Genomic DNA, 20620 nt, shown 5'->3' with positions numbered 1-20620 from the left:
GTAACTGTTTGGTGGTGCTTTCAAAATTTCAATCCTTTCAATTTTGTTACTTTTGTCATTCAGCTTTTTTTTTTTTCCCACCCACTTTCGTATGTTCTGTCTCTACACATTCCCATGAAAGTAACTGATTACGTTTAGGATACTAAAGTTGAGAATCTAAGATAATAGGTGATTTCAAAATCTGTACCTGTCAGGCTCATTGCGCCCGAACTCAGGAGTCCCAGAACTGTGCCTGACCAAGGGTTAAATGTTACCAAACGAGTGTAAGTTGCCTGCGACGCTACGTCACGCCGTGCGCAGGTGGGGTCGGAAGGGGCAGAGCTGACAAAACTCGGGAGAACGCCACTCGGGCAGCTCTCGACGTCAGGCTCCGGGTAGAGACAGTAGTCGGCGTGGTAGCGGCAGCCGACTCTGGCCGAGGAACGGGCCGTAGGCAGGCAGCCGGACATGGTCGCCGAACAGTGTAAGGGTGTACCCGCGGGTCTCTGACGCAGGGCGCTAGGAAGTATTGCGGAGCTTCTAGTAGGCGGTCGGAACGGTGGAATCAGTCACCGTCTCTGTATTAGACTCGACCTTCCTGCGAATGCAATCTCACACAGTTAGGGTGAGCTGTAATTCTTCCGAATAAACTGCAACTTGTTAAAGTTAGCAAGACTTTTTTTCCACCCGCTCCTAGCCTTGTACCTTCACACCAGGGATTTCCACATCTTAGCCAGATGAAAAAGCCTCCCTCTCACTAAGGTCAACCGGCTAAATCCCTTTCACGAACCGTGTTGCTCGATCCCTTGCAATACCTACACTCAGGACGTCACAGCGTGTTGTTATACGATGAGAATGTAGATAGAGAAAGTTAGACAGTCAGTGGAGAGGACCCTACAACATAGTTGCTGTGGATGGACCTAATGTATTAATTAGAATAAAGGAACAGAAATGAACAACGGTACACGCAAAGCGGTTGAAAGAGGTCTTCTAATTCCAGATAGCAAGAGTGTGAGACATACGAGGATTACTAATCATCAGCAGTGTGGTGACAAGCATAGCTGAATAGACAGACACTGTGGGACACACGGTTACAATAATTCCATTCATCTCCAGGGATTTATCGTGACAAACAAGGTACAGTTAGGTTATACAGTATTACTTGTTATATAGTAAATTATTTAATTTGGAAGAGCTGCACGATACGTTTCACAAAACTCATGAAGATGCCGAACCAAACTGCGTCACACTGCATAAGAAGGTTACGTACAATGAAGCTGACAACAGTAGAACTCAAATGTGCACAGCAAGCTGTAATGTGGCACGTAGAGTAGATCGGTAGAGCTAAAGAGCTGATAGGGCAGTTAGCTAAATGTGAGGCTGTCAGACATAAAAGAGGGATTTTGAACTTTATTGGGGGGGAGCTAGTCAAGTTTCGTATGGCACTCTAGATGAAGATGACGCGTCTTTCTCAAAATGCAACTAGATGTTCTGGAGAAACGCCAATGGGAATTATTAAGGCTCTCCAAGGACCAAGTGACAATACTGAAGGATGATGATCAGTGTGGTTACACAAAATGGAAAGAATCTCCAACAGAATTCTCAAGTTAAGTAAAAACGTGGAAGAGTATGGAAATAGTATGAATACAAGTTACAAGTCATGTTAATTCTGATAACAGTAACTGAGCAGTTAGTTCTATTAATGACCCTGTTCAATGAATCAGAAACAGCATACGATTTGCTAATTATGGCTGTAGTGAATGCACAGAAAGGATTGGTGCAGCCTTGCTTAATAAATCCGATACAAGTAGTACGGTACTTAGAGTTAATCACAGAGAACAAAAAAGACAGAAGATTTCTGACCGAACTCACTGGGACCGAACTCACTGAGGGCCTGGATTACCAACTACTGCATATTATAGATTTAGATGCATTTTTAGTTGGCTATACTTTAAGTTGTTCTCTAAATGTACCACTAGTAGATACCAACCCATATAATACATGTAAGGTATGCAACTAAGAGGATGTTTACATGTATTGCTCCAAAAACCAAATTTTTACTAATCGATGAAGCCAATAGGCAGTATACACATCTGTCTCTCGAAAAGTTGAAGTTTAAGAGTACTAAGGTTAATCAGATACATAAACAAAATATTGTGCTCCTGTCTACATATGACCACGAGAGATGCGAAGCAAGAATGTTACTTCCTGTTAGATAAGTACCTAAAGATTGCAATCTAAAGCACACTGTGTTGAACCAAAGTAACTGGACGCAGTTACGCTACAGCACATGGTTATTCGTAACTCCCAAAGATGAGGGATTAACAGTTTTATGTAACGAATTACTACCGACTGATGTCATAGTACGCGGTACAGGCAAGTTGACTTTTCTGGGAAAATGCAAAGGTTATGGAGATCAGATCATGTTACAATCCGAACTTATGATACAAGCTAATATATGTAATGTAGATATACAGGGTGAGGCAGGAAGCACGAACATTTTTAGAACAGCTAGTATTCAGGCTCAGGTGGTCGGAGTGGGGGGAGTGATGTGGTAACGTGATCGGTAGCTCCGGCCATTTTGTTTAACCGAGGTCACGGAGCTGTGGACTGAGCAACATCGTGTGTTTAGCTAACACTATTTTATGTTGAGTAGAATCATTTCGAACACGAGGAACAGTTCTGAAGAAAAAACCACCAGGAGCTCCTCACTCAGTTCGGACACAAGTAAATGTGGAAAGAGTTCGGCAAGCCATACTCCGTAGTCCTGGTCGATCTGCTAGAAGACACTCGGCTGAGTTGTGCCTCAGTAATTGCTCGGTAAGGGGTTTTTTGCATACTAACCTAAGATTTCATACCTACAAAATGGCCACTGTACAAAGATTAAACCCAAGAGATTATGAACAGCAGCTAAACTTTGCCTGAGAAATTGAGGCCATATTTGAGTAAAACGAGAACATTATTTTGCTTACGAGTGATGAAGTTTATCTGCATTTGAATGGAATGGTAAATCAGCAGAACTGTCATTATTGGGCCGGTGGAAACCCAAAACTACTGCAGAAGAAATCATTACATAGTCCCAAGGTGACTCTTTGGTGTGCTGTGACTGGTACAAAAGTTATTGCCCATACTTTTTCCAAGACGAGTACGGGAACACTGTAACCGTAACCTCTGACGATATAGAAAGATGATCACTGAATGCTTCCTACCTGAATTAAGAACAAAAACGTATTCCTATCTGGCGAGTGTGGTTTCAGCACGATGGAGCTACAGCTCAAATGACAAGATTGACTATGGAAACAATTAAGAAGGTTTTTTGTAGGTAGAGTTATTTCCTGGTTCGGAGACATTCATTGGCTGCCTCGTTTCTGACCTACCCACGTGTGACTACTTTTTCTAGGGGTTACCTCAAACACGTATGTACATGCATAAACCACATACACTTGACGAATTGAACGAAGCTGTTTGTGTATATATCGTCCAAATAGACAGAGGCAAGTTGCCATGTGTTGAAGCCAGCTTCCGAGAATGCCTCGAGAAGGCATCGCTGAAAACGGCTGTCACCTGGAAGATGTTGTTTTTCAAGCATTAATGTTGTTAAATGGCAACGTTATTTGAGTGTCCCTTCTGCAATTAAAAATTTTTCTGAAGCACTCACAATGATGTATTGTTCATTTGAAAACTGTTTATCCTTTATGCCTCACCCTGCACTATCAATTTTAAGTACAGAAATTGACTGTTGTATTATAAAAGATGAGAAGCAGACAATAGCAGAAATGCCTGTAACATTACCTTTAGTGCATGTAGTTTGCCAGTTGGACGACATAAAAGCTGCCGATACAGTACTGAGGAACTACAAGGAGAAAAAGAGTATCGTCAAAGGACGAACATCAAAGGACGGTTGATGAGCAAGTATTCCACATGGGGACACTCAGGATCCACTATTTTCTGTATACTAATAATTTTGTGTTGCTTATGTGTTTACAGTAAATGTTGTCGAACACGTGGTACGAAAATATTGAGTAGAAATTGTTGTGCTCGAATTTGTGTATAATGTTGTGAATGACTGTGCTCCAAGAACACTTGTGAGATATACACCAGCTCGCTAAATTGATGTAAAAGGTGGAGAGAGAGAGAGAGAGAGAGAAGAGAGAGAGAGAGAGAGAGAGAGAGAGAGAGAGAGAGAGAGAGAGAGGGGGGTGAGGAGTGGGGGGGGGGGGGGGGGGGGGGGGGGGGGTGGGGGGGGGAGAGAGAGAGAGAGAGAGAGAGAGAGAGAGAGAGAGAGAGAGAGAGTTAGAATCTTACAAAATACGGTCAATAAAGTGTTCCCTTTTAGTGCACCACAGATTGCGGAGGGCTACCAGGCCTTTAGAGACAGTTTAGTTTGTGACGATTTTGCACACGAGCGACTTTAATTTCTATGTCATGTCTTTACAGTTGCAAACCTGTGAAGAGTAGTGGTTTTAACCAATTTACAATGCGATGGACTTTTACCGATTTAGCTTGAATAGCAGTGGTGACTACAAAATCAGATCTGCTGGAAACGATAAAGCTCACGCTAACAAACATCCAGGGACGGTTCAGGTTTTCGAGAGTTTCTTGCTCGGACGTAATTTATTATTTAGTGCACGCTGTTGGGTGTAAATGTTACGTCAGCACAAAGTAATTAAAAATTTTGTGCTGCTAGTAGATAACTGACCAGTTATTTACCGAGTTATTTGTGTAGGGAGTGGCAGAAATACCCGACAGTTTTAATTTCTGCACATTATGTCAGCCGCGTGGACGGGATGGCGGGGAGTGCGGTGTTCTCAAGGTTACTCGAGACCGATTGTTATATCCACGTGTAAAGCCAAGCCTGAATTGCATGCGGGGAATTGTTAAAGCATTGTTAATAACAAAAGGGGAAACCGTAAAGAAGCTACAGTAACGTATTTAGGCGCGGCGAGAGGAGCCACAGACATGGAAGCAGCTTCACAACGGGGTCCTCGATAAGGAACGGAATTAAAGTTAATAGGCAAACAGTACTTCCGGTCAGAGAGAGCGTGGGACGAGAGGGAGCAAGAGAGACGGCCTTCTAGTGGGGACAGCACTACGTCGCGAGAAGCTGATACAGGGCTTCGGACGCAGTGAGTGACCATTTTAAGAGAGGCGTCTCTACTCCTCCACCCAGCCTCTGAATAGTGCACAACGACAGCCAATAAGGAGGCAAGTAGCCCTTGACATTGCGTCATAGCAATAGCAGGTGGGACGGAAGGGGAGAATGGTACAAAACTCAGCAGCAAGACGCTCAGAGGAGTAGTTAGAAGCAGTCTAGGAGTGAGGAAGCGGTAGGCAGTCTGGAGGAGTTTGATAGGCAGCAGCTGTGGGACTTTGCGTGGATCGCATTCGAAGAGTAAACAGAACGGCAGGCGTCTCACGCCGTCTCTGAATCGGACTCGGCCGCTCGTCGGAAACGTCTCGGCCACGGCAATTAGGGGTTCATTCTGTAACTTTTCAAATAAACTTCAGATTGTTAAACGGCTCTGGAGAATTGCCGTAATTATCTTCCCGCCTTCTGCTACTTTCGCACCAGATACTGTAACTTCTTTGTGGTGTAGTCAATGCCCACACCATGCCGCCTGCAGCTGCGCGGCCGCGACCTTTATGTCATACCGCCAACGGCCGGCACGCCCCGCTTCCGCTCTCATTCGGCTGGCAGCAGCCGTAGTGTGCGGAGCTACTCTGTTGCGCGGCCCCCACCATCTGGAGGAGCGTCGCACGTGGCGCAGCGCCTTCAGTCGTGGCATAACGGCCGTGGCGCTACAGTGCGACACGTCTCTACACCGACGACAGACGGTGGCAGACCGGCACCTATCACCTCTCACAACCTACTGAAACGGCGGTGACGTGCGGGGTGTAGCAAAATTGTCGTATCACAAAAAAGCAATGTCGCGTTCACACCCAGGGTGCAGCCTCACGACTGGACTCGCTCTGTCGTAACTCAACGACGAGCCGCCACCGCCAAGTCACTCACTCGACACCTGAATCACTGAGTATTGTCTCAGCCGCAGCACTATGTCGCACCTCTCCTTAAAATAACTAGGGCAATTACCGTGCCAGGGCCCGGTGGCTTGCCCCCTCGAACTAAACAGATCCGAGGCGGCCAGCACCCGTCTCCCGCGCACGCGGAACAAGTGTAGGAGACCCTCTCTCCCGTGGAGATCCTCGATCCTCCACGGATCACAGGAGGTGCTAACGAAGCGGGAGAAGGTCCGACCCACTCTAGTGCGACCACTCCCCCAGTCCGTCCTTCCCTCTCCCACCCCTGAGATGGCGAAATACCAATCTCGTCAACACAAGGACAAAGGCGACCCCCCCAGACACTAACATGGACCCTTCAAGCAGCGCAACACCAGCAACCCCAACCGACCCCACTCCTACCACATCCTCAAAATCCCAAAGACTATCCCTCACCCTACATCCTGACCCTGCACTCCAGTTTGACTCCACCCAGGAAAGCCAACAACCAGAAGAGGAAGGTTGGCAAACAGTTCAACGCAGGAAAAAGTTCTCCAGAAGGCATACCTCACTGGAAGACATATCCCTCACTCCCCCCCCCCCCCCCCCCCCCAGCATCAACGACTCCATGCTGGGAGATCCCAGACTCCGACGTAACAGCCTCCCCATACCCCCCATCCCCTCTCCTATAGCTCTCCGGCCCTACCACCTCAACACAACATCATCCCCCACCCACTCCCTAAACCAGGAACCCTTAAAACCCTCTGCTCCCTCCATATACTTCCTAAAGAACCTCCCAGACAATTCCACAAACAAAACTCTATCCCTCACCCTCAGAGAACACCTCCCCTCGTTCCGTAATTTCAGTGGCTCCCTCAATGTTTTCAGAGATGGCAGGACGGCCAAGTTAACCTCCTACAAAGATATGGACCCTAACCAATTACAACAGGAGCTCAGGAAACTCCTGAACTTGAGGGTGATAGTGGAGAGGAAAACCGTTAGGGAAACTGCGGCCCCCCCTCACCAACCGAAACCCCCCACAGTCAGTGTAGTGATCAAGGATGTCGGCTTCGAAATTCTTCCTGAAAATGTCAAAGCCAAACTCCAACGGCAGGGAATCCCAGTCCTAAACGCATGGAGAATTAAATCCAGAAAGACAGGCAACTATGGCCCCATGATTCGAGTAATCTCGAACAATCGGAGGGACATTGACTTCATGCTTGAACATGGAGTCCACATCTTCTTGTCTCACCACAGAGTAGAACCCTCCAACCCACCCAGTCCCCTACCCTTTCAATGCCAAAGATGCCAACAGTTTAATCACAGAACCGAACAATGCTCTTCACCACACAAATGTAGCCGCTGTGGCAAGGATCACCCCCTCTCATCCTGTGAACTAGACCCTTCCGTCACTGCCAACTGCGGTGGCCCACACTCCTCCCGCTCCTTCCGATGCAAAAACCGCCCCCAACAAGCAGTAAACGACCACCTCCAAGCCCCCCTCCACCTCGCTGACACCCCCGCCACCCAAGGCCCTCACCTTCTCATCGAGGACTTCCTTAAATCCATCACATTCACACTTGCTTCCCTCTTCCAAGACCGGCGACAAGAGATAATATCTACTCTCCGACAGGTGGCCCAAAAATTCTTCCTCAAAGACCTAAAATACAATCAATCGGGCAATAACGTCACAACAACAATAACCAAAGTACCATACTCGCAAGCACTGAGAAGTTAAACACACATGCCAACACCCTCATCCCCCCCCCCCTCCCCCAATCCCATTCATGGCAGTACACCCCAACAGAGAACTCACCAATCTCCTTTTTGTCAACATAGAAGGCATCCACAGCCGCAAAGCCCTTCTCAACGACTGCCTCTGCAGTAACGACATAGACATCCTTGGACTAGCAGAGACCTGGACCAAACCTACTGACAATATGAGACTCAACCGCAACTACGACCACTACGCCAAATACCGACCTGACGGCAGAGGCGGCGTTGCTATATACACCAAGACAACTCTGGCCACCCAAGAGGTCCCACTCCCACCTCAATATCAACATCTAGAGGCAGTTATGATATCCATACCCCACCCCAGACGCCTCATCATAGCCTGCCTATACAACCCACCAAACACTCCACTTTCAAGATCCTTACTCCGCTACCTAACTACCTTTAAAGAATACTTCCTCCTAACTGATCTGAACGCAAGACATGAACTACTAGGAGACACCACACACAATCAAAATGGAACCGACCTACTTGACTTCCTCACCACCGAAAACGCAACAAGACTTCCCATCAATACCTTCACCTTCATTGGACACAACGGCTGCTCCCTCCCCGATCACATCCTATACAGCCCCTCCCTCTCTGATACCATTCGTTAGGTGACACCCTTACCAGCCCCCACCTACCTATCCTCTTCAGCACTACTGCCATCAATCCCCCTCCCCCAGCTCCCACTTCCCAAACGACAAAACTCTAGCAAAGCTGACTGGGCAAAATACAAAGAGACCATTAACAACAACCTAGTAGCCCCACTAACCATTACCGACACCGACGACCTTAACCACATCAATGACAGAATAATAAACACCATCAAGATAGCCATCCCCACCAAAACCATCGCCTCCTTCAAACCGCACGCAGTTTATTCATCGGAATAAACTGCAACTTGTTAAAGTTAGCAAGACTTTAATTCCACCCGCTTCCTAGCCTTGTACCTTCACACCAGGGATTTCCACATCTTAGCCAGATGAAAAATTCTCCCTCTCACTAAGGTAAACCAGCTAAATCGCTTTCACAAACCGTGTCGCTCAATCTGTAGTGTTTCCTTTCCTCGGGGTTCTGCCGTGAAAATACAAAATAGAAAATCTGATTGGGGTTTGAATTTTGATGGAATAAGTTACAGATAAGGCGGACTTCGTATTACTGATTGAGATAGTGCTGTAATTTGACCGTGAATGTCAGACCGGGTCGGCAGCACTACAAAAAGCGACTGTACGAAATAGCATCAGAAACAAGTTGAAATTTACCTTACAATTCTGTCAGAAACGTAGTATCTATTATAATATAGTCTTGGTGGCTGCATCTGGAATACTTCTTGATTTTCTTGTAGGATGTCCTTTTTTCATTGTTTGCTGGTCCTCTTGTTCTCCGTATGATGAAAATTTCTTGAAGTTCTCACTGTCTGGATTAATTTATAAATTTTTGGTGTGTATCTTCTTTACGACTCGTAACATTAATGTCTTTGCACTTCGGCGTATTATCGTTGCTGAGCACAGCATTTGAATTCAGTTCACATCGATCGTGTTTACAACGGAATTAATTCGAACAATAAATGTTTCTATTATATTGCTCCAATGTCTTTAAACATAGTATCAGCTTCTGAGTGTGTGTGTACTGCCTGGATCTCTTGCGTGTGACTTGAAGAAAATCCAAAGTTTGTTCATTGTGTCAACACGAAATTGTGATCTTCAGCAGTCGAATTTTGGTGGCGTTGTGACGGTACTTTGACTACCGCGCCTCCGCCAGATCAAAGATGTGATTTATGTATGCGCATGCAGAAGAGTGCTGCGCCAGCGACAGATTTTCATAAGTAATTTTGATCTTCTTTTACTTTTGTGTAGATGCTTGTTTTAACAGCTAGTTCATTACTCTCTTGTTATCTTGTCTTCATATGTTTAAGACGTGTATTTTTTGGCGCTGATGTTAAAGAATGATTTTAAGTGGAAATTAAAACTATATTACGAAACGAACACACGGTATCTTCAAGTTATTTCAGTAGTGATTCGCAATGGTTATTGCCAAATTTATGTATTACTCCAGACAGAGAGAACATCAAGAAATTTTCATCAGACGGAGAACAAGAGGAAATCCTACAAGAAAATCAAGAAGTATTCCAGATGCAGCCACGAAGACTATATTATAATAGATACTACGTTTCTGACAGAATTATAAGGTAAATTTCAACTTATTTCTGATGCTATTTCCTTAAGTAGCTTTTTGTAGTTTTGCTGACCCGGTCTGCGATTCACGGTCAAATTACAGCACCATCTCAATCAGTAATACGAAGTCCGCCTTATCTGTAACTTATTCCATCAAAATTCAAACCCCAATAAGATTTTCTATTTTGTATTTTCACGGCAGAACCCCGAGGAAAGGAAACATTACAAATCCCTTGCAATACCCAAGCTTAGGAAATAAATAAAAATGTTGGTGCCAGGAGTGGGGTACCACAAAGGGACATAGGCAAATAGGAGGTAGGAGCCAGTAGATTTTGCTACAGCGACTGTGACAATTGGCAGGAAGTTGTGGCGATTCGCAACTTTCAGCATCAGTAGCTCCACTACGGCAGAGTACAGAAAGTAGTCCTCGCAGATGCAGGGCAACGCAGTACAGCGGCAGGGCGACGCGGCACAGCGGTGCCTGAGCAGCCAGCGTTCGAGACCGAGGGTCCGGGCCGAGCATCAGCAGACGCGGCATCAGCCGTAGCCGAGGCGAGTGACGGGGTCAGCACGGCCCAGCAGAAGCGGCAGTCGACGCATCGCAGCAGTGCGGGCACAAAGAAAGCGCGGGACAATGCGGATCAACAGAACAGACGGCGCACCACAAGAGAAGCGGTACTTATAAAATTGTCTTACGAATATTGTATCTTTATATTGTTAAGTGTTAACATAGTTAAGATGCCCGGGACTAACAAAGCTCCGTCATCCTCCACTAACGGTAAGATGTCAGTGAAGGAAGCCTTATGTATTGTTTCGAAAGTGTTCGAAGGGAATAAAAGGGATTTAAGGGAATTTATTGAAAATGTAAATGCGGCATTTGAACTAGTAAAGCCAGAGGAACACGAAATGTTACTGAAGTTTGTTAAACCAAAAATAACCGGTGAGGCCAGATCGAGACTGCAAGTGCGTGAACGCACAGGGACGTGGCAGTAGGTGAAACTAGTTCTAGAAGAAAACTATGCGAGTAAGCATACACCACGCTACGGTGGTGTAGATGCACATGTCGATCACCAGGCAGCAATTGGAGGCAGGAGCAGCCGGTTAATTTTAACTAACGCGAAGCTTAAGCAACAGATAGATGATCTTAAATGGCTTCTCCGCAATCTAATGTTGCTAAGCAAGTGCTAGTGGAAGAACAGCCGAAGCAGTGTAATGGTACTTTGACTTCCGCAAAGTTGTAATTTACGATCGCGCACGCAGAAGAGCGCTGTGCCAGCGACCGATTTTATAAATAATTTTGTTCTTTTTTTTTTTACTTTTGCGTAGTTTTTTGTTTTTAAGAACTAATGGAGGTCTCTCTCTCTCTTGTCTTGATACGAAAGACGTGTATTTTTCTGCGATGTGTTGAATGGGCTTTTGGTGAAAATTAAAATTACATTACAAAGCGATGTTGTTTCAATAGCTAATGAGGAGAAGATAATAAAAGGTAACAATACAGCAGGTGACTCCACCACTCACTAGTGCAGAATCACCTGTGGCTGTAGCCACCTCAACTTTGGTGCAGCGCTTTCCAGCAGTAGCGTTTATTCCGGCGTTCGCTGGAAAGCCGCACGAGGATATTCGAACGCTTGTCCAGAATATCCAGGACATCGGATAGCTTTGCGGTTGGCCAGATGAATTTCTCTTAAACGTGATGAAAATGAAAGTCACCGGCGAAGCGCGGAACTATGTGCAGTCGGTAGACAGCTTGAAAAATGCCCCTACCTTCCAGTCCCTTGCAACAGGGTCGACTGAAAGGTATACAGACAAACGTGGTACTAGTTAATGTCGCGACTTGCTTTCCGCCCTTAAGCAAAAAACGGGTGAAGATTTAGAAGCATTCGCGGACAGGATTAGAAGCGTCGCATGCCACACGTACGCACTAAGTGCCAGTTCTGCCCGTAACGAGGTTCTGTTGGAAGAATCAGAATGTCGTGCGATAGACGTGTTTATTCGTGGCATAAACCCCCAAATAGGGGGCGAAATCAAGGTAGCTTCCCCCTGCACCCTACACGAAGCCGTGCGATTAGCACTCTCGAGAGAGGAGGCGAGGCGATTTGTGGCCGTCTCCGCGCGGCAAAGCGAGCCCCGACGTGTCTTTTCGAACGATACTAAGTGTGGGCGCTGTAATAGACAAGGAGATGTGGCAGAGCAATGTCGCGTGCCATATTGTCATCAGTGCAGGAACATGGGTCACCAAAGCGTGCATCGTCCAAATAGTAGGCCACAACCGCCTGCAAATTCCAGGCGAAATTCAAACCAACCACAGAATTCGGGAAACGGCCGCGGGGCAGGAAGTGCCACCCCTCCCGGCCCCCGTTAAAAATAGTGATCCCCCTAGCTTATAAGGGAATCATGCAGGTGGCAAGCGTGGTTGTCGATGATGTTAGAGGCCGCAAACCAATACGCGTGCTAAATGACACAGGCGCACAGATCAGCTTGGCATTTTTATTGAAGAGAGATAAAAGAACATTGCAACCGCCGCGTTACCATATCAGTGGTATTGGTTCCGGCATAGTGAAACCTGATGGCAGCTGTTGAGTTGAGTTCATTGTTGGACTCCACAGAATATGCTTTTACGATGGAGGTTGTACGTAAAAGGCACACATCATCCTGGGAAGTGACTTTCTGCGTCATTTCCAGGGGGTTATTGACTATAGGTTAAATACCGTCCAATTTGGCAACAACGTGCACCGTTTTGGAAGTGACTGCACGTTGCGGGCGAGCGGAGCTGGGAAAAAAGGATCAGTTTCCCAAGTTTCCGAGTCTCCCGTAACGATGCTAAAAGCCTGTAGTCCCGTGGAGATACCAGAAGGCACAGGGAAGATCCTTTGGGTGCCTGTCGGGATACGTGAATCCGAAGAGGTTCATTTCTTGGTAGATCGACTCTGTCAGAATGAAACTCTTTACCAGATTACAAGCAAGCTTTAATACTGTGTGGTACAGTATTAGCCAGCTTACAGGTTATCACAGAAGATGAGTTGCCAATGAGAACCCCTTCTCTGAATAAGAAAAAGACTGCTGCCGCCTCTCAACACCTTTTGACAATCACGTCACATCCAGATAAGTTTAAAGCTAAGCTTAGTCACCTCCCATTGCATGAACAAAAGCTAATAAATGAAGTATTGAATGAGTATTCATGGTTGTTTGAAGACAGGAAATATTTACCAGCAACAGATCTAATCCAACATGAGATTCCAACCGGAAATGCTAGGCCAATAGCTCAAAAAGGGTACCGAATTCCCTACCATCTTCAGTCAGTGGTAGAGGAAACTATACAACAGCAACTAGAAGCAGGAATAATACAACCCTCTTCTAGTGCGTGGTCTAGCCCAATTGTAGTCGTTCCAAAGAAATCTATAGACAGAGAAAAATCCTATCGCCTCTGTGTAGACATGCGAGTAGTAAACAAAGTTACTACTCCAGATCATTATCCATTACCCCGGATCGATGAAACACTCGATCGTCTGGTACTTTACAACATTAGACATGTGCAGTGGGTATCATCAAATTCCAATTGCTCCTCAAGATTGAGCTAAGACAGCTTTTGTAGTTACTGGTGGCTTATATGAATTCTTAAGGATGCCTTTCGGGCTTCGCAACGTGCCAGCAACCTTTCAGCGATTTGCAGATCTGCTATTATGTGGGTTGAAACCTACTATGTGCCTTGTGTATCTTGATGATATACGAGGGTCGGTCAAAAAGTAATGCCTCCCATTTTTTTTCTACTTAAAGAAATTAAGTTAAGTGAAAAATTTGAATTTGGCGCCATTCCTCAAACCTTCTTCTGCAATCCACTGCAGTAGTAACTTTCTGTGTCAACAGGTGGCAGCACAGCAGAAGTTTGTAAGATGGCCGACATCGATGTTCGTTTGAGACAGCGTTGTGTGATTGAATTCTTGAATGCAGAAGGTGAAACGCCCATACGCATTCATGAAAGACTGAAGAAGGTGTATGGTGTTGTGACAGTGGATGTCAGCACTGTTAGACGATGGGTTCGTCGTTGTAAGGAAGCTGAAGGGCAAACACCGTTGACTGACGAAAAGCGGAGTGGCAGGCCGGTGAGTGCAGTGACTCCACACAACATTCAGCAAGTTGATGACATCATTCGTGGTGACCGTCGGGTGACTGCAGATGAAGTGTGTCGCATTATTTCTCTTAGTAAAGGCAGTGTGATCACGATTATTAAACAATTGGGGTACTCAAAAGTTTGTGCACGGTGGGTTCCAAGAATGTTAACCGATCAGAATAAAGAGGCAAGGAAAACAATAGCCTCCCAACACTTGCAGCGCTTCCGTTTGGAGGGAGATGAGTTTCTGAAAAAAATTGTGACCGGGGACGAAACATGGGTGCATTTTTTTGAACCCGAATCAAAGAGGCAGTCAATGGAGTGGCGTCACACAAGCTCGCCGAGGAAGAAAAAATTCAAAACTGTGCGATCGGCAGGGAAAGTTATGGCAACAGTTTTCTGGGATACAGAGGGTGTGATTCTGGTTGATTTTTTGGAGCAGGGATGCACAATAAATTCTGTTCAATACGTCACAACCCTCAACAAACTTAAAGCACGTCTTCAGCGAGTTCGCCCAACAAAATCAATGGCAGATGTTCTTCTTTTGCATGACAATGCAAGACCACACACCAGTCGTCACACCTCTGACGAGATTGTCAAAATTGGATGGGAAGTTTTGCCTCATCCCCCATACAGCCCTGACCTGGCACCATCAGACTTCCATCTGTTCGGGCCACTAAAAGAAGCTCATCGTGGGATTCATTTTGAAGATGAGGAGGCCGTCAAAACATCCGTGCGTCAATGGCTTAGGAAGCAGAGCTGTGATTTTTACCGTGCTGGGATACATGCCCTTGTTCAAAGATGGACCAAAACTGTAGAGATGGGCAGAGATTACATTGAAAAATGACAAAATGATCCTCAATGTTGTGGTTTTCAACCTATGTAATTGCATTTAAATTTCCTGACAATTAAACGTAGAAAAAAAAAATAGGAGGCATTACTTTTTGACTGACCCTCGTATTTTCAAAATCCATTGCTGAACATGCTGAACATCTACGCAGTGTACTGTTGCGCTTACAAAATGCTAATTTAAGCTTAAAATTAGAAAAATGTTCTTTTGCTCAATCACAAGTGCAGTATTTAGGTCATGTCATCAGTTCCAGCGGAGTCAAGCCAGATCCACGATTAACTGAAGCCGTAGACACTTTTCCTATTCCAACAAATTTAAAGGAATTACAATCCTTCCTTGGCCTTGCAAATTATTACCGCCGTTTTGTTAAAGATGATGCTACTATTACCAAACCACTTACTAAATTGTTGAAAAAGGATACTCCTTTTGTTTGGACGGATGAATGTTTGACCGCCTTTCAAACAGTGAAAACTATTTTAACTAGTTCACCTCTACTTGTTTACCCAGACTTCGCTGAACCTTTTATTTTATCTTGTGACGCATCTGATTTTGCTGTAGGATGTGTCCTAAGCCAAGTGCAAGATGGTGAGGAAAAACCCATTGGGTATGCCTCTCGTCAACTGAATAAAGCAGAAACTAATTACAGTACTACAGAAAAGGAATTGCTTGCCCTTCTTTTTGGAATTAATTATTTTAGATGTTACCTTTATGGTCGCAAGTTTACAGTTCTTACCGATCACTCTGCTCTGCAGTGGTTATTGGATCTTAAAGACCCTAACAGCAAACTTATGCGCTGGGCCATGAAACTGTCAGAATATGATTTTGAAGTTCGGCACAAGCCTGGTCGGTTGCATCAAAATGCTGATGCGTTAAGTAGAAAAGTGCGTGTTATTCAATCAGACGAGGTATCGATTGAAGAGTTAAAAGAAGCACAGCAGGTGGACGTTCAATGTCAAAGATACGCCACCTTGCCAGAATTTGAAGTAATAGACGGCCTTTTGTATCAAAGAACTCCTCATGGAAATCGTTTGGTAATACCGGAATGCTTGCAGCGACGTATAATACGGCAATGCCATGACACAATCCAAGCATGTCACAGCGGAAAACGCGCTACGAACGCTCGAATTGCGACACGATATTGGTGGCAATACCGACAACGTGACGTGGGCAGGTATGTAAGATCTTGCCTGCCGTGTGCACAACGAGCACAAAATAGGCATCCGCGAGTGCCGCTGCAAACACATCCTCAGGCATCTTCACCCTTCGAAATTCTTGCTTTAGATTTCCAAGGTCCTTTTCCACAGTCGCAACAAGGTAACAAATACATTTTGTCTGTTATTGATCACTTTTCACGTTATCTAATTTTAGTTCCCCTCCCCGACATGACAGCTGAAACTGTGGCGAGAGAGTTTGTAAATCGTGTGATACTACCTTTTGGAAGTCCTGATGCCATTTTAATGGATCAAGGAACCAATTTCATGTCTGCTTTATTTGTACAAGTTTGTAAATTGCTAAGAATAAAAAAATGGCGTACAACTCCCTTCCATCCTAAAGCCGACGGTCGCGTTGACCGCGTACACCGTACAATTTGTAAAATGTTATCCTGTTGTAACCACAGGAACAAGCCAAGTCTAATTGCAGTACCTCGAGAATAGTACGTAGGAAGAAGTTAAAGTTGTAGCGCTGGACGCCAGGTGTGGCTGAAGGGTCAGCCGAGGCGGCACTCCAACTGCTGGGCAGCTGGGTGCTTGATAAGAAAGTAAACAGCCAGCAGATACAAACAAAGGTCTGTGCAGGGACTCATGATAAGCAATCGAGTAAGGAGTATAAACAGAAAGCATTCCTGGCTAGAGAGAGAGGTCTGGGAGTGGAGAGAGAAAGAAAGAGGGCCCTCGGTGGGGACAGTGCTATGTCATGAGGAGCCAATGAAGGGCTCAGGACGCAGTGCGTGACCTCTATCCCTCCACTCAGCCTCTGAAGAACAATAGCAACAACAATGTTTTAACGATACCAAATAAGGAAAAGTTGGCTTCGACGCTACGTCATGCCGAGCGCTGGCGGGGTCGAAGGGGAAACGCTAACAATACCCGAGAGCACGCCGCTCTGAGGGTCTTGTCGGGTCTCGTCTGGTCAGGTCGAAGAGTTAGAGAGTGATAGCAGCAGCCGACTTGGGCTGGGGAACGGGCTGTAGGCAGGCAGCGGGAGATAGTCGCTGGAGAGCGTTAAGGCGTAGCCGCGGGACTCTAACGTAGGGTGTTAGGAAACATTGCAGAACTTCTAGCAGGCAGTCGGAACGGAGGAGTTAGCCACCGTCTCTGTGTTAGACTTGGCCTTCCTGTGAATGCAATCACCGTGCAGTTAGGGTGAGCTGTATTCATTCAGAATAAACTGCAATTTGTTAAAGTTATCAAGACTTTAATTCTACCCGCTTCCTAGCCTTGTACCTTCACACCAGGGATTTCTACATCTCAGCCAGATCAAAAAGTCTCCCTCTCACTAAGGTCAACCGGCTAAATCTCATCCACGAACCGTGTCGCTCAATCCCTCGCAATACCCACGCTTGGGACGCGACATAAATAAAACTTTTGGTGCCAGGTGTGGGGTTATCACAAAGGCGCATAGACAAATAGGAGGTAGGAGCCATTAGATTTTGCTACAGCGACTGTGGCAAATGGCCGGAAGTTGTGGCGACTCGCAACTTTCAGTACTAGTAGCACCAGTACGTCAGAGTCCAGAAAGGTAGTCCTCGCGGGTGCAGGGCGACGCAGGACAGCGGCAGTGCGACGCGGAGCGACGAGGCACAGAGGTGCCTGAGCAGCCAGCGTTCGAGTCCGAGGGTCCGGGCCGAGCAGCAGCAGAAGTGGCAGCAGCCGTAGCAGCGGCAGCCGAGGAGAGCGACGGGGTCGGCACAGCCCAGCAGAGCGGCGGCCGACACATCGCAGCAGCGCGGGCGCAGAGACAGCGCGGGCACAAAGAGAGCGCGGAGCAGCCCGGGACGACGCGGGTCGACAGAGCAGACGGCGCACCACAAGAGAAGCGGTACTTGTACAACTGTCTTAAGAATATTGTATTTTGTTGTGTAAAGTATTAACTTAGTTAAGATGCCCCTAACTAATGAAGTTGCGTCATCCCCCACTAATGGTAAGATGCCAGTGAAGGAGGCCCTATGTATTGTGTCGAAAGTGTTCGAAGGGAACAAGAAGGATTTAAGGGAATTTATCGAAAATGTAGATGCAGCTTTTGAATTAGTAAAGCCAGAGGAACACGAAATGTTATTGAAGTTCGTTAAAGCAAAGATAACCGGTGAGGCCAGGTCGAGATTGCAGGTGCGTGAACGCACAGGTACGTGGCAAGAGGTGAAACGCGTTTTAGAAGAAAACTATGCCAGTAAGCGTACTATAGACTACTACGCATGTAGAATTTTCCAAGCCAGACAGGGACAAGGGGAACTAATAGCAATGTGGGCAAGCCGAATAGATGAAATGCAGAGAGATTTTCGAGAAGCAGTAAACAGAGTTACGGCCAGAGAAAACTTGAAAGGTGCGATAGAACTAGTTGATTCCTTAGGAAGAGCGTGCTTTATACAGGGGTTAAGTAATGACAGAATACAAACAATAGTGAGAAGCAGAGGCGATGAAATTACGTTGGCAGCAGCAGTGGAGTTGGCACTGCACAAGGAGAGTGCGATATTGTCCATGAAAGAGCGGGGACTAGCCCCGAGGGTAACGTACACTCGAAATAAAGAAGCTGTAAAAAACGTGAGAGAAAGTAAAGAGTTGAAATGTTTCAATTGTGGGCTGAGAGGTCACATAGCCAGCAAGTGTAGGAAAAGCAGGCCAGAGCATAGAGTACGGGCCATGACGGGTAGAGAGTTTACAAACTTTTGCTATGGGTGTGACAAGCCGGGACACACGGACATGGAATGCCGGGTGCAGTTAAGAAAAGTTCACCCGATAGATGTAAGGGAATTCAGAGGAAATCACAGAGAAACCGATGGAGGGTTACGAGAGTGGAGATGTCCACAGTGTAATTTACCAGGGAACTGCGGAGTTCCGTGCACAAGAGTAAAAGATGTTGCGTGTTTTAAGTGTAAGCCCTGGTTTTAAGTGTAAGCGGCAGGGCCACTACGCGAAAGATTGCCACGAAGGGCCCTGGCACGCCTGGAGAAAAGGCAGGGTGCCAGTATCGAGTAAAACAGGCAAGGTGGTACAGGGAAACTAAGAGACGGCAAGGCCGCGCAGTCGGGCCTTGTTGCGACAGGTAAACCCACAGTGAGGGTAATCGACTGTGCAACAGAAAACGACGTGGTCATATTGTACTGCGTAGAGTTAAAGAAGTATTTGAAGTTACTAATACACACAGGAGCACAATTGTGTTTGCTAAAGAGGACGAGTATTCCGGTAAAGAGTATACTTGGAATCAATGAAACAGAAAAGCTTCGGTTAAAGGGTGTAACGAGTGAAGCCGTTAGCACAATAGGCACGGTACAAATAAACTTAAGTATAGACGGATCTGAAAAGGTGAGACAGAAATTTCACGTGTACGGTAGAGGTCTAGACATTCCGTACGACGGATTGATAGGGAGAAATTTCTTAACACAGCATAGAATCAAGCTGGACTATGCAGGTAAAGTAATAAGACTAAAAGGGCGAGATATACCCTTAGTAGTAGAGGAAGAACCAAAGGGACAAGAGATAGAAGCAGATTCAGAAATAGGCGGGAAGAAAGAATATTGTTGTTGAAAGTGGACGGAAAGGTACCACGGGGAATCGAATGAGAAATGGTCATACCGAGGCAGGAGATTGCACAAGGGGTGCACGTACCTGAGTCCTTAGTAAAAGTGCGAAATGGGAGATGCACAGTAAGTGCATTGAACGTGTCAGAGGACAGAGTTCGACTACGAAATGTCAGGTTAATAACGGAAGAATTAGAAAGAATAGCGAAAGTACGCGAAGTAAAATGTAGCACTGATGCAGTAGGTAAGACGGAAAGTCGTGCTAGTGTGTTGCGAAGGCAACTCAGAATGGATCATTTGAACGTCGAAGAAAAGAGCGCTCTAGCCGAGGTCTGCACGGAGTACGGAGATGTATTTCATCTACCGGGGGACAAACTGTCCTATACTTCTGCAGTGAAACATAGAATACCGATTGCGCCGGAACACGCGGGGAAGGTAGTGAACGCTAGACCGTACAGGATCCCTGAAGCACAAAAGGCAGTGCTAAAAGAGCAAATAGAGCAGATGCTGAAGGATGACATAATTGTCGAAAGCAAGAGCGCACGGAACGCACCGTTACTGTTAGCTCCAAAGAAGTTAGATGCCAGTGGCAAACAGAAATGGAGAATCGTAGTGGACTACCGACAAGTAAATGACATCACGACAGGCGATGCATTTCCACTACCGAATATCTCCGATATCCTGGATCAATTAGGGCAAGCCAAGTACTTCTCGACGCTTGACCTCGCAAGCGGGTACCATCAAATATTGACAGACGAGAAGGACAGAGAGAAAACGACATTCAGCTCAAACTATCAACATTACGAATACAAAATAATGCCGATGGGACTCAAAGGAGCCCCAGGATGTTTCCAGAGACTGATGAACACATTATTGGCAGGTTTACAAGGTGTTAAATGTTTTGTCTATTTGGACAACATAGTATGTTATGGGAAAAACCTGCAGGAGCATAACGAAAAACTCCGGGAAATATTTGACAGGTTGCGAGAGCACAATTT

The 20620-nt window shown here is 46.0% G+C and overlaps 1 protein-coding gene across 1 annotated transcript; it reads left to right on the top strand.

Moving 5' to 3' along the window:
- Positions 1 to 18033: 18033 nt before the first annotated feature.
- Positions 18034 to 18993, top strand: LOC124553405. The gene has a single exon (XM_047127270.1). The coding sequence runs from the start codon at positions 18034 to 18036 to the stop codon at positions 18991 to 18993; it is 960 nt and encodes a 319-aa protein (XP_046983226.1).
- Positions 18994 to 20620: the final 1627 nt, after the last annotated feature.

The sequence above is a fragment of the Schistocerca americana genome, chromosome 11 (assembly GCF_021461395.2).
Source record: "Schistocerca americana isolate TAMUIC-IGC-003095 chromosome 11, iqSchAmer2.1, whole genome shotgun sequence".
Taxonomy (NCBI): Eukaryota; Metazoa; Arthropoda; class Insecta; order Orthoptera; family Acrididae; genus Schistocerca; species Schistocerca americana.
The sequence above is the reverse complement of the archived record's forward strand: the minus strand, read 5'-3'. Positions and strand labels throughout refer to the sequence as shown.

What these genes read in the sequence shown, in the direction of transcription:
- LOC124553405 (XM_047127270.1), top strand. Translation starts at nt 18,034, where the DNA reads ATGCCAGTGAAGGAGGCCCTATGTATTGTGTCGAAAGTGTTCGAAGGG.